Source organism: Aquarana catesbeiana, linkage group LG04 (genome assembly GCF_042186555.1).
Source record: "Aquarana catesbeiana isolate 2022-GZ linkage group LG04, ASM4218655v1, whole genome shotgun sequence".
NCBI classification, from domain to species: Eukaryota; Metazoa; Chordata; class Amphibia; order Anura; family Ranidae; genus Aquarana; species Aquarana catesbeiana.
Genome location: NC_133327.1, coordinates 297,144,558 through 297,158,358, shown reverse-complemented (window position 1 = coordinate 297,158,358; position 13,801 = coordinate 297,144,558). Strand labels below are relative to the sequence as shown.

The window sequence follows — 13,801 nt, the reverse complement described above, 5'->3', positions numbered from 1 at the left end:
ACACCTATGATAAAAATTATAAACCCTTCATTTCTTTGTAAGTGAGCAAACTTACAAAATCTGCAGGGGATCAAAATAATTTTCCCAGCTGTATCTGACTCATTACCTGTATACATGATCCCATACTTACTGATTACACCCAATAGCCAACTGGGCATATTTAGTAGGATGTATAAACCTAGGGATAGCTTTTAAGAAAAAAAAAACTTTACCCTTGATTCCATCTAAACCGTCTACCAACCCAACACCTCAGTTTCTCCACCCTGCTCTATAGTGGCGCCAGCAAGCACTTGATGGGTGAAGTCTCAACTTAAAGCTCCATAGTGTTGCTAGTTAACTCGGTAGATCCAGAATCTGGGCTTTCAAACAAGCAGCTTGCTCACAGCCTGGACAATATTCACCCTTGGAACAGCTTAAAACACTTAACTAGCACTGCATTCAGCCACAGAAGGCATTGAACAATTATAACAACTGAATTGAGATATTCAATTTCCATATGTTGCAATCTGAAACCAAGCTATAAATTTAAATCTTGGCAGTGCCTTCTCTTTTGTTCTACTGCTCTTGTGCCCTTGCATTGGAAATATGCACTGAACTCAGCATGTACTTTACAAAGCACTCAGGACTTATGTTTGCACTGCAAATATGTAACAGCAGCCCACAGAGCCCTGCCTAGCAAGAGGAGAAAAAAAAAACAAAAAAAAAAACTGATTTTTTTTCTCTGCTGAAGTTAAGATTTAGGCTGGGTTCACATGTTTGCAGCTGCAGGTTCATGCATGTGGACTGGAGCGCATGTTCACCGGTTCAGGTGCGATTCAGATTAAAATTTTTGCCTGAATTCACACCTGAACTGACCAACGTGCACCGGACCCTTTTTCAATCCAGAACGCAGCCACCCCAGATGTGTGAACTGGCTCCATTGATGAGTACTGTAATAAGTAAGACTCCATGTATGGCAACACAACAGCTAATTGAACTGGTTCCCATGGTTGGATCTCAGCTGAAGCAGGGACTGGAAAAGTGCAAAACAAAGTGAAATTCAGATACATCTCGCACTAGTATATTAAACCTAACAGTGAAAAACCAAGCTGCATTCAGAAGAAAATCCAACCCAACACCAAGAACAGCAGATTTAATATCCTTTATTTAGAGGTTTTTGCTTTCATACTACATTTTACAAGCTGGTGAACACTGGTAACTTTCTCCCAAAGTACTAACACCACACATTCCCAAGACGGTATAAATATATGGTTGAGCTAACATTAATACAGAACACCATTTTTTTTTAATAATCAATTACATATTAAAACAAATCAAGTATCCAAATATTAAGTTACACAGCTCAAAAGGCATACAAAATATTACAGACATTAAGCTCTGCCTTGGCAAAAGCAGAACCCTAGGGAAGGGTAAAATTAAAGTCACAAAGCAAATGTCGGAAAACTGTCTAAATGTACAGTAAAAGGACCTTTAAGAATCCAGCAACGTTAAAGCATCTACATTTTAAAAATATTTACGGAAGAAAAAAAAAAAAAAAAAAAAAAAAAAAAAAAAAAAAAAAGGGGGCATATTCTATACTTCCTGCACAAGACAAAGGCAACATTTTACTAGAAATAAAAAACACACTATAAAGGTCCTCCAATATCAAGATGCACCACAAGGTGCACACATTAAATTCAAACAGTAAGGCTTTGTCTGGAGAAATACTATGTTGTCTGTGTGCTTCTATAGAACAGAAAGATGGAGAAAAGGATACTAAGATGTATATGGCATTAAGCCTACTTAATGTCTGAATGATTGGCAATTTAGTAAAGGAAAAAAACAAAACAAAAATAATTCACCTGTACACCATAAATGTGTGCAAGTTCTGACATTGTGAAAGATGTAAACATACAGTGAGCAGCCAGCAAATACTGAAACCCTTCTCTTTGAAATTTGTCAGATGTAGTTTCTGGCAAGAATTAACAGGAAAGTGAAGTTGTGAGATGTGCTAAATCTTTTGGCATTATCAGCTGACACTAGCCTTAGGAAACCAAAATGACAATTTTTTAACTGCATGATTATACAGAATTAGGGACATCAATAAAAAAAACCCACAACAAATACGCAAATTCAAGCTCAGTTACATGATTTGACATCAGCAGTTTTTCAACTGCTATGGGCAGTGTCTCCTACACATTTTCCAAAGCATTACTTGACCTACAATACATTAAACTGGATGTTAGCATTGGATTTTGCCCAGGTTTTCATTTCTCATTCAGTTTTTCTGCAGCCAGAAGTTAACTTCTACTGAATGCAACAGTTATTCCGATGACCATTGGAATCTTTAAAACGTAGCCGCATCTTTGGACGATACTTCTCCAGATAGAGCAGCTGCTTGCTATTAAACGCTCCACGACGCTTTCTGTTAAACCAGAAAAACAAACATTGCTAAAACAAAAAAACGGAGTAGATTTAAAAAAAATAAAACCACAAGTGACATGCATTATGACTATGAATGCAACAGCTACAAGAACCAGGGTTGTAGATATTTTAAAATAGCCAGGAATCATGTTTCAGCACCTATTTGCATGAGCACAATACCAAGATGCCATAAAATCCTCAGTACACAGTTTTAATACATATTATATATTAACACTAAACAAGGGAGTGGCCACCCCTGCCATGCAGACTTCCACAAAGCACACACTAACATTCTTGCACTGAGCCCGATCAGGCCAACAGGGGCGCAGGCAGGTAGGCTGCACATGCAATTTCTAGTGTTCACATTATATATCTCCCCTCATGTCTGGGGCGCAGTGTCAGAAGAGTTACCTTCTACACGGCTGCAGATCTTGCCACCTGCATAGTTCTGCCTTCCGGCAGGAGGTCTGGCTGCAGACTCCTCACCCCAATGCAGTTGGAAGCGGATTGGTCTGCTGCCCTGTCACTCAATGCGGCACCTACGGCTTCTTTAACTCAGGGCTGTATATAGGCAAGCAGTAAAACGTCCAGCCTTGAAGAATAAATTGTTTTCTCCAGCAAGTATTGTAACATGCATGCAGAGGGGTACAGTGATGGGGTGAGCCGACATCTTAAGGCACAGGAACTGGGGTGATCTGAGGTCTAAACCAACCCAGTTGGTGTGTGCATCAGTAAAAAGGTTTTACTTTCCATTCTCTATGGCAACTTAGTACAAAAATTTTAAACTATATGACCACAGCATGCCATTGATCACTGGCACGCAGGTTGTCTAATGCTTTTAAAAATGGCACTCACTATGGAAAAGGTTGCTGATCCCTGAACTGATAAAACTGTAATAAGAAAAAGTTGAATTCACAAAATCAGAAGATCTAGAAAAAGAGCTGAAGTGATATGCAATTTAGCAACACTTGATGCAGCTCATTCCTTTAACTCCCAACCAGTCAGGTCAATTAAGACACTCACACTAAAATGTGTACTTATGAGGCAGATACACTTGACCAGTACAGGAAAAGTCAATGTTTGCATATACCTTAATCTTAGTTAGTTACTGGACACTGACATGTGTTTACTGAAGTTGGACTCCTTTTATGCATTTGTTTGGGCTGCTTAGACAACAGGTCAAGGATAAAAATTCTTTGACAAAACAAAATTGTTCATAGGGGGTTCAGTTTTAGAGAAAATCTTAAGTAGGTTTCTGGTGTTCTACTTCCCATCTGTTAAAGCCTGTGGGATTACATTTCAGAGTATTACTAGCAATAGGTTCACATTATCAGCTTTAAAAAAAAAAAAAAAAAAAAAAAAAAAGGAAAAATGCCAGCTAAAGCAGGTGGACTGCAGCAACTTGATAAACCGGCAACTCTGCAATATCAGAAGCAGAACGAATTCCACCACAAGAATGTCAAAAGGTGAATGCTCAGTGTACTTAGTAAATTATAGGTAGCTGTCAAAGCTGAAAAAAAAAACAAAAAAACAAAAACAAAAAAAAAAACAAAACAAACAAAAAAAAAAAAACAAAACAAAAAAAACAAAACAAAACAAAACCTAATGTTGCAATTGACATACCACTGAATAGGATTTTTTCTTATCATACTTACCTGTAAAATCCTTTTTATTTGAGTACATCATGGGACACAGGCTAATATTCTTTACCTGCTGGGTTATACTTAATCTCCAGGTGAATGGACACTGGTAGACCAAAGGTCTTTAAACAGGAAGTGATCAATTTAACCCATCCCATACAGGAAGTACTTCAGTTTTGTAGCAAGCACTGAATCCTCAAAAAGAGGGAGGGACCTCTATGTCCCATCTGAGGATTTTACAGGCAAGTATGCTAAAAAAAAAAAAAAAAAAAAAAAAAAAAGTGTTTTTATTTCATACATCATGGAACACAGAGTTAGGCTAAAATTCATTACCTGCTGGGACATCTCAGAGCAAAAGCCTTGAGGGGAGGGAGACACCCTGCCAAACAATAGCCAGACTTCATACGGCAACCCACAATACACTGCGGGCGAAAGCCAAATCCTCGGCTGCTTGAACATCCACTTGATAAAATTTAGTGAACGTATGCACTGAAGACCAGGTGGCAGCATTACAAATCTGAGCCACAGATACCTGATGATGAAAAGCCCAGGAATTTCCTATACTCCTGGTAGAATGAGCTCTCACCCTAAAAGAGAGGAGCTTTACATTTCAGACCATAGGCCTGAATGACCAGTTGACAGACCCAATTGGCAATGGAAGCTGCCTGCCCCTTGTGTCCTTTTGGTAAAACAAAAAAAAAAAAAAAAAAAAAAGAAGAAGAGGAGTCTGATTCTTGGATCTCTGCAGAGCTAGACAAACCTTGACTGCCCGAACAACGTCTAGGGCTGAAACAACTAATCGATTAATCGACAATCAATCATGTAATTAATCGATTACTATTTTCGATTAATCGGCCAGTAAAATAATGAACATAACATAAAACTAAAATGAGTCCTTTATATTGCTACTGTAAAAATTACTTTCACAGTTCTAAAGTAAAAAAATATGAACCCCTTACAGTAGTGATTATCTGCTTTTTTTGTACTATAAAGGGCTAATTTTCGTTTTTTTAACCCCATTATGTTACTAAATGTAAAAGCAAACTGCATAGGTGTCCAAGCCTTATGCTGGCCACACGAATCAATTTTCAGGCGAGAATATTCAGACGAAAAATCTTTGTACATTCGCTGAATGAAAGAATGTTTTCTGTTTTTAAAAAAAAATGTAAATGTAACCACATACACTGTCTGAAAATTCCTTTGACCAAGAAGTTTTCTATTTTCCCATCACTGTGGTTGAAAACGAATGTCGATTTGACCCCACTAACGATTAGAAAATCGAATGAACGTTCTTAAAATTAAATTTTTTTTGAAGGAAGACATTGTTTTTTTAATAAAAAAAATTTGATCTGAGTCTGATGATATTTACCAGATTCACCCTCTAATAGTATATACAGTATCTCTCCTCTAATAGTATATATCCCCTCTAATAGTATATACAGTATACCCCCTCTAATAGTATTTACAGTATATCTCTCCTCATAGTATATATCCCCTCTAATAGTACATCTCTCCTCTAATAGTATATAGAGTATATCTCCTCTAATAGTATGTACAGTATATCTCTTCTGTCTGTTATGCTCAGAGTGGATTCGATATTTTGCTCCCTAACCATATAGTTGGTTATTTATATTTACCACAGCATAGTGATATTTGAGAATAAATTGCCTTTTTTTAAAACTTTACATATTAACTAAAATTACACACTTTTAAAGGTTATTAACCAATTAATCGATTCTACGACACAATAATCGGCCAACTAATCGATTATGAAAATAATCGTTAGTTGCAGCCCTAATAACGTCCAAAGAATGTACTCTTCCGCCAAATGAGGCGGAGAAAAAAGGCAAAATAATGTCCTGATTTAAATGAAAGGCCGACACCACTTTTGGCAAAAGGGATGGAACAGGTCATAACACGACCCTGTCATGGCAAAGGATCAAGTATGGTTCCCTGCACAAAAGGGCCGCCAACCTTCTAGCCGAGGTGATGTCATCAGGAAGGCTAGCTTGTGTGACAGCAAGTCTAATGGAATTTCCTTGATAGGCCCAAATGGTTGTTTCTGTAACAGACAGCACCAAGTTCAAGTCCCAAGAACACATAGGTAACCTAATGGAGGGAAGCAAACGAGTTGCCCCCTGCATAAAGGTTCGGATCAGTGAATGGGAGGCTAGAGGCCTTTGGAAGAATACCGATAGGGCCAAAACTTGCCCTCCGATTGTACTCAAAGCCAAAATTTGATCTCCACAGCTGACTGTAGAAAAGAGAATTCTCTCAATCATATATTAGTGACAGTTTTTCTAGCATTTACTAGGGTAGACACCAGTCCTGTAACACCCTGGCTTCAATAGCCATGCTGTCAAATTTAGAGACTGTACATTGGGCTGTAATATAGGACCCTGAGACAGTAGATCGGACGATGTGAAAGCATCCATGGCCTATCTATTGTCAGTCTCACAATATCCAGGGACTTCTGGGCCAGGCTGGTGACCACCAGAATGACTGGATGAGCCCTCTCCGAATCCTGTGCAACAAAATGTGTAAGGAGAGGGATCGGAGGGAAAGCATAAACCAGGGAATACTGGTTCCATGAAACTACCAGAGCATCTGCTCCGACTGTGTCCCAAACAAGATCCTCTGGCAAACTGCTGTAGCTTCTTGAACCTGGATGCCAGTAGGTCAACCTCCGGCCATCCCCAATATTGGCACATTTCTTGGAACACCCCTGGGTTTAGGGACCATTCCCTCAGCAGATCTGCTGGCGGCTGAGACCATCTGCCTTCCAGTTCTCTACTCCTGGGATATGGACTGCCAATACAAAACCGGCACATGTCCCTCTGCCCAGGCTAGTATGTGGTTCACCTTCTTCAGAGCTGAACGACTTTGGGTACCGCCCTGGTGGTTTATATAGGCCACTGCAGTGGCCTTGTCAAACAACCCCGATATGGCAGCCCTGAAGCGACGCTGTCCAGGATCGTAGGGCTAGACACGCTGCCTGTAATTCCAGGATGTTAATGGGCAGGATCTGTTCTTGACCAGTTCCCCTGAGCTGTGAGCCCTTCTAGGATCGCTCCCCAGCCTGGGAGACTGGCATCTGTAGTCGAGACTCCCAGTTACTGAGAGGAAGGCTCTTACCTTTCGCAGGTGTTGATCCTGCAACCACCAGTTTAAGCATGCCCAGAAATAAGAACATTGGCTAATCCAGGGCTTGTCCTCTCCCAAGCCAACAAGAGGTCTTGTTGTAGAGGGCTGGAATGGAACTGGGCATAGGGCACTGCCTCGGAGGATACCATCCTCCCTAGAAGACTCAGAGCCAAATGGAGGGTTGTCTGGTGCCCCTTATGAGGCACCCGATCCCTCAGGGTAGCAAGAATACTCTTGCTTGGACCATATCTAGGATCAGAACTAAATACTTTGAGCTGGTCTCAAGGTTGACTTTTCTGTAATTATGATCCAGCCCAAGCTTTCCAAATATTGCACTGTGCATGTTACGCTCTGTTCTAGAGCCTGTAGTGAGTGATCTCAGAGCAGGAGGTTGTCCAGATACCCGAGCACCAGGATCCCTTGGGCCCTTAAAAGACCCAGTACTGCTACTAGGACCTTCGTGAACACCCAGGGAGCTGTCGCAAGCCCAAAAGGGTAGAGCCACAAACTGAAAAGGACGTTCCTCTACTGCAAATCGCAGGAACCTCTGAGGCTGAAAGATGTGTAAATATGCATCCTTTAAATCAATGGAGGCTAGAAAGTCTCCATCTGGAGTGAGGCCACTACTGAGCAGACAGACTATCCAAAAGAACTGAATCAGTAGATACTGGTTCAGGGATCTTAGGTCCAAAATGGGCCTTGTGTCCCAGTTTGGTTTTTGAACCGTAAATAGGTTTGAGTAAAACCCCACGCCCTTTTGGGTACAGGAACCTCTACAATCACTCCTTGATGCACTACATGATGTAGTGCCTGAAGTAATAAGTCTTTTGAGGATCCGAGGGAATGCTGGATCTTAAAAACCTGAGGGAACCCCCTGCAACTCCAGAGAGAAATGCATGCCGTTCCCAAAATACCAGGGTTATGGCAGCTATCCGCTGCCAAACCCGCCAAAGTACTGAAGTACAGGTACAGCAATTTGCATGAAGTTGTTAAAGCCTCAATCGACTGGGATTTAGTCACTGTCAGAGAAGAAATGGATGTGGCTGTAGAGCCACTGGGATCACATAAGAAAGCCAGCTGCAAATTTTCTTGACAAGAACGTGTAAATACACACACTTACGTCAGTCAGCAAGTGATTAAGACTACCAGTAGTCTTCACCTTCAAAGAAGTTTAGGGTGGGATTAGAGAAAACCATATACATGTTTTAACAGGGGTAGTTGGTGGATGGGTGCTGGGGGAATGACAGACCTACTGTAGAAGGTCTAGCAAGTGGCTATAGGTCACTAAACAAAAAAGGCACACACACACACACACACACACACACCTTGATGGTGCTCAGAGCCAGATGCTGGTACAGACAGCAGCAGAAAGAAGGAGTCCCATTGAGAAGCTCCTGGGGTGGAAGTGCCCCCACTCCAAAAAAATATAAAAAAAAAAATAAAATAAAAAATAAAAATAAAATATAAATATAAATATATATATATATATATATATATATATATATATATATATAATTAAAAAACCCAAGTGAAGTATGCCTTCCATGTTTACAGTATATTTACTAGCTTTAAGCAGCAAAGAAAGTCAGACTTGTCCCTCAAAACATGGGCTTCAAGAACAATGCTGTTAAAGCTAGAGACTCGATGGACAATGGGTCTTTGGGACAGAAAATCTGTAGAACACATAGCACCTGCCAGGAGTCTTACTAGGGTGGTTAACCACATTTGCCTGGGCCAGTCCTGAGCAATGAGGTTCACTTGTTTTGCCTCTTCGGCATGAGGAGATGAAGTTTCAAAGGAGGAAATGCATAGATCAGGGTGTTCTAATGCCCACAAAACCAGCATTCACCGCTGTAAACTGGACATCAAGAATTACTTTCAAACGTTGACATGAGGTCTGAAAATAGTGCACAATTTATTAACAGACACCTTGCACTTTTGCTTGAGCAACTGGATAACAATGCAGAGCACCACAAACTTACTGTCTTATAAATTGAACCGCATCTTCATATTTCATCCCACATTCAATGAGTGCAAGGGCGACAAGTACTGGCGCTCTGGAAAAGAGTTAAGTACACCACTGAAAATTTCAGCATAAGGATAATATACACATAAAATTATGATACTAGCAGTGCAAATTATAGTATATGTTCTAGACATAAACCAGACAGCTAATTGTGCCAGTAGTATTTTACTCCAGGTTAAAATAAATGCTGCACTACCAGTAGAAGACAGACTTAAGACAAACATTTTAAATCATAGTCTGTCACTTCATAGCACTGGCATTAAGTGTACAATATTAGGAGCACAAATATGGTTACTTCACCTCTAAAGAAAAGCTAAAGCTTTAGGCTGCAAACTAAAAAATGTGCCAAACACTCAATGAAGATTTTAGCCTAAGGATCGGTTCATACCTGACTCATTTGAATGGGCTTAAAGTCACACCAAATGTGGTACAGGCACCACATTTTCAAAAACACTCTCCACCACATGGCACTGCATTAGTAGTCTGGATTTCAGGCATCGTTAGGATTCTATTGACACCCACAGCAAAAAAAATATTATATATATATATATATATATATATATATATATATATATATATATATATATATATATATATATATATATATATATATATATCACACCCAGTGCGCTTTGAACATGGTGCAAGAAACTTGGTGTTTCCGGCAAAACAAGATGTTCCTGGTGTAAATTAGCCCTAGGAGATCATCATATGGAGGTATATCTGCAAACATGTTTATTAGCTGGGCAATCAGCATTTAAAAGCAAAAAGCTAGAGTCATTGTTTAGTTTACACTACAAGTTTAAGCAAGGCCATTAGCATGGGAGTTGCCACAAGAAGCTCATTCAATACTATGTTAGGGCTTGGGGGGAAAAAAAAAAAAAAAAAAAAAAAAAAAAAAAGATTTTTTGGAGAAAATCGCCCAGCTCTATGTGTAGATAAAAAAATTGGTGCTGTATATTTGACCATTTGGTTGTAGCGATCAGTATTCTAAAATGTGCCATCCAATCAGGTCTGCCTTTCAGTTTCAGGCGATCCTGATCGGACCCTTCAATCTTTTATAGAGAGTGGCGGATGTCAGCAGAAACATGTCCATTGACACCCGACGCCATCTGATCCTGTCCAGCAAAACAGCCCCCCAGCAGAGCGCTCCTCCACTGATCAAACGGATCCCACTTCATGGAGGCACCCATGTGAAATAGGCCTTAGTCATCTGCAATATCCTGAAAAGATGTATGAATAAAATGCTATACAATCTATAAACTCCATTCGAACAGTCATAATGAAAGACTAATATGCAAGGCAAATATTTTTCCATTGCATTTAGTAGATTGCAAAATTAGTTATTAAAACAGTTTACAGTGGAAAAAAAGTCCAAGGGCTTTTACATGTCAGGATCACTTCCTTTGATAAATTGTGAGGAAAAACCCCATACCACACAAAAATTATCTATATGGGTACACAAGTTCCCTACAAAAAAGGTAAATACAAGTATTGTACAGAAAAAAAAAAAAAAAAAAAAAAAAAAAAAAAAAAAAAAAAAAAAAAAAAAAAAGATAGTTATGTGTTAATATGCATCGCATACTAGCACATAACGTTAAACGTACCTGGAAATGAAGCCTTCCAGCACCACGCTGTCACCGCTGCAGGTGCGCCCATCTATACCTGGTCTTCCTTATGGGTTTGCTGACTCCAGCTGTGTGCCTGGCTGGAGCCACAATGACATCACTCCCACGCAGCTGCTGTTTACAGCACAGGACTCTAAACAGCCGGTTGACCGTTCCTTCAGAGCACATGCGCCAGTGACGTCACCAGCTGCATGTACAGTAAATCTCCTAAACAGTGCACGTTTGGGAGACAGTTGTGCTCACAAGTTTACATACCCAGGCAGAATTTATTATTTCTTGGCCATTTTTCAGAGAATGAATGATAGCACAAACTTTTCACTCATGGTTAATGTTTGGAGCCATTTATCAACTGTTTATTCAGAGGGCCCTGCTTGTTAGAGCTTACAATCTAGAAGGGAGGGTAACTGTGGGGGATGAGCTGATGGAAAAAGTGAAAATACAGTTGTTGTTAGGTGTGGGTAGGATAGGCTTCTCTGAAGAGAAAAGGGTTTTTAGGGATAGTCTGAAAGCTAATAAAGTAGGAGATAAGCGGACAGATTGGGCATTCCATAGGATTGGAGAGGAGCATGGGAGGAGGTGACGAGGGAGCTAGAGAGCAGGAGGTCTTGAGAGGAACGAAGAGAGCGAATAGTTTGGTATTTATAGACTAAGCTAGTGATGTAGCTGGGGCGAAATTGTGGATGGCTTTGTACATAGTTAGAATTTTGAATTTAATTCTTTGGCCGAGCGGAAGCCAGTGGAGGGATTGACAGAGAGGAGTGGCAGACAGAGCGATTGGTAAGGTGGATGAGTCTGGCAGCGGCATACATAATGGATTGAAGAGGTGATAGACTATGTAGAGGTAAGCCAATGAGAAGGGAGAAATCATAATGGCAACAGAAACTACCCAAATGACCCTGATCAAAAAAGTTTACATACCCCAGTTCTTAATACCGTGTATTGCCCCGTGTAACAGCAATGACAGCTTGAAGTCTTGTGGTATTTGTGGATGAGGCTCTTTATCTTCTCAGATGGTAACACTGCCCATTCTCCTCTTGGCAAAAAGCCTCCAGTTCCTGTAAATTGGGCTGTCTTGCATGAACTGCACGTATGAGATCTCCCCAGAGCGGCTCGATGATCTTGAGGTCAGGAGACCACAACGACCACTCCAGAACCTTCACTTTATTCTGCGGTAGCCGATGAAAGGTAGACTTGGCCTTGTGTTTTGGATCATTGTCATGTTGGAATGTCCAAGTACATCCCATACGCAGCTTCCTGGCTGAAGAATGCAAATGTTCCTCCAGTATTTGATAAAATTACTGCATTCATCTTGCCAACAATTTTGACCAAATTTCCTGTGCCTTTGTAGCTCACACATCCCCAAAACATCAGCGATCCACCTCCATACCCATCATCATAGGCCTTGTTGACTCCTCTCCAAGTGTAGCATTTATGGTTGTGGCCAAACAGGTCAAATTTGGTCTCATCACTCCAAATGACTGTGCCAGAATGTTTGAGGCTTGTGTGTGCTGTTTGGAGTTAAGCAGAATACTTTGTGGCATTTGTGTAGTAAGGGCTTTCTTCTGGCGACTCAACCATGCAGCCCATCTTTCTTCAAGTGCATCCTTATTGGCCATCTTGAAACAGCCACACCACATGTTTTCAGAGAGTCCTGTATTTCACCTGAAGTCATTTGTGGGTTTTTCTTTGCATCACAAACAATTTTCCTGGCAGTTGTGGCTGAAATTTGTTGGTCTACCTGACCGTGGTTTGGTTTCAACAGAACCCCTCATTTTCCACTTCTTGATTAGAGTTTGAACACTGCTGATTGGCATTCTCAATTCCTTGGATCTTTATATCCCTTTCTTTTTTTTATACAGGTCAACTACCTTTTCCTGCAGATCCTTTGACAATTCTTTTGCTTTTCCCATGACTCAGAATCCAGAAACATCAGTGCAGCACTGGATGAAAAATGCAAGGGTCTGTCAGCAGTCCAGAAACTCATTGACCTTTTATATACACACACAGCAAACAAATCACAGGTGAGGATGGTTGCCTTTAATAACCATTCAAACCCCTTTGTTTCAACTCATGTGCATGTTATCAGGCCAAAATCACCAGGGTATGTAAACTTTTGATCAGAGTCATTTGGGTAGCTTTTTTTTTTTTTTTTTAAATCATAATGGCAACAGAAAGTGTAAACAGTTGATCGATAAATTGCTTCATCCAAACACTGACCATGAGCAAAATAAAGGTTTGTGTTATCGTTCATACTCTGAAAAAGGGCCAAGAATTCAAATTCTGCCAGGGTATGTAAGCTTATAGGTACTGTAAATACAGTTGTGCTCCCACTTTAACCACTTGCCGCTTGTCATAGCAATATGACAGCGGCAAAGTGGTTTAGTTATCCTGATCGGACATCATGATATGATCAGGATAATAAGCCGGCGCTCGAAGGTGCTGTGTGTCAGTCTGCAACACCGCAACGCCGATCGTGGTATGGAGCCCGACAAAGGCTTCTTACCACATGATCATCTGTGACCAATCACAGCTGATTGCATGAACCAGGAAGTGCTGGTAAACTGCTTTCCTCAGTTCACACCGACAGGGAAAGCCAATCGGCAGCTCTCCCTGTCGGAGGGGAGAGGGGGGTCTGCACTGATAATCAGCACATTGATTACCAGTGCAGTCTATCACCTGCCAGCCTGTGCCCCACAGTGCCCATCAGATTTTTTTGCTTAAAAAAAAAAAAAAAAAAATTTAGAGAGCAAAAAATAAAAGCCGCAGAGGTGATCAAATACCACCAAAAGAAAGCTCCATTTGTGGGAAGAAGTATATAAAAATTTTGTTTGGGTACAGTGTTGCATGACTGCACAATTGTCATTCAATGCGCGACAGCGCTGAAAATTGTCCTGGGCAGGAAAGTGCCTGATACTGAAGTGGTTAAAGAAAAGATTTGGGGTACACCAAAAAAAACCCAC

General features: G+C 40.5%; 1 protein-coding gene across 3 annotated transcripts in view; it reads right to left on the bottom strand.

Moving 5' to 3' along the window:
* Nucleotides 1-1,126: 1,126 nt before the first annotated feature.
* The window catches only part of PTP4A1 (protein tyrosine phosphatase 4A1), a 17,701-nt gene continuing 5,026 nt past the window's right edge, over nucleotides 1,127-13,801 (bottom strand). Inside the window, exons 4-5 of one of the 3 annotated variants that reach the window (XM_073626728.1) lie at nucleotides 9,170-9,244; nucleotides 1,127-2,400 (exon numbers count right to left, since the gene is read on the bottom strand). In XM_073626728.1, the coding sequence (XP_073482829.1) occupies nucleotides 2,280-2,400; nucleotides 9,170-9,244 (196 nt within the window). In that variant the 3' untranslated portion in view covers nucleotides 1,127-2,279. Of the gene's footprint in view, nucleotides 2,405-3,226; nucleotides 3,294-9,169; nucleotides 9,245-13,801 lie in introns of those variants that run through there. The other 2 variants (XM_073626726.1, XM_073626727.1) reach the window with 2 other exon arrangements.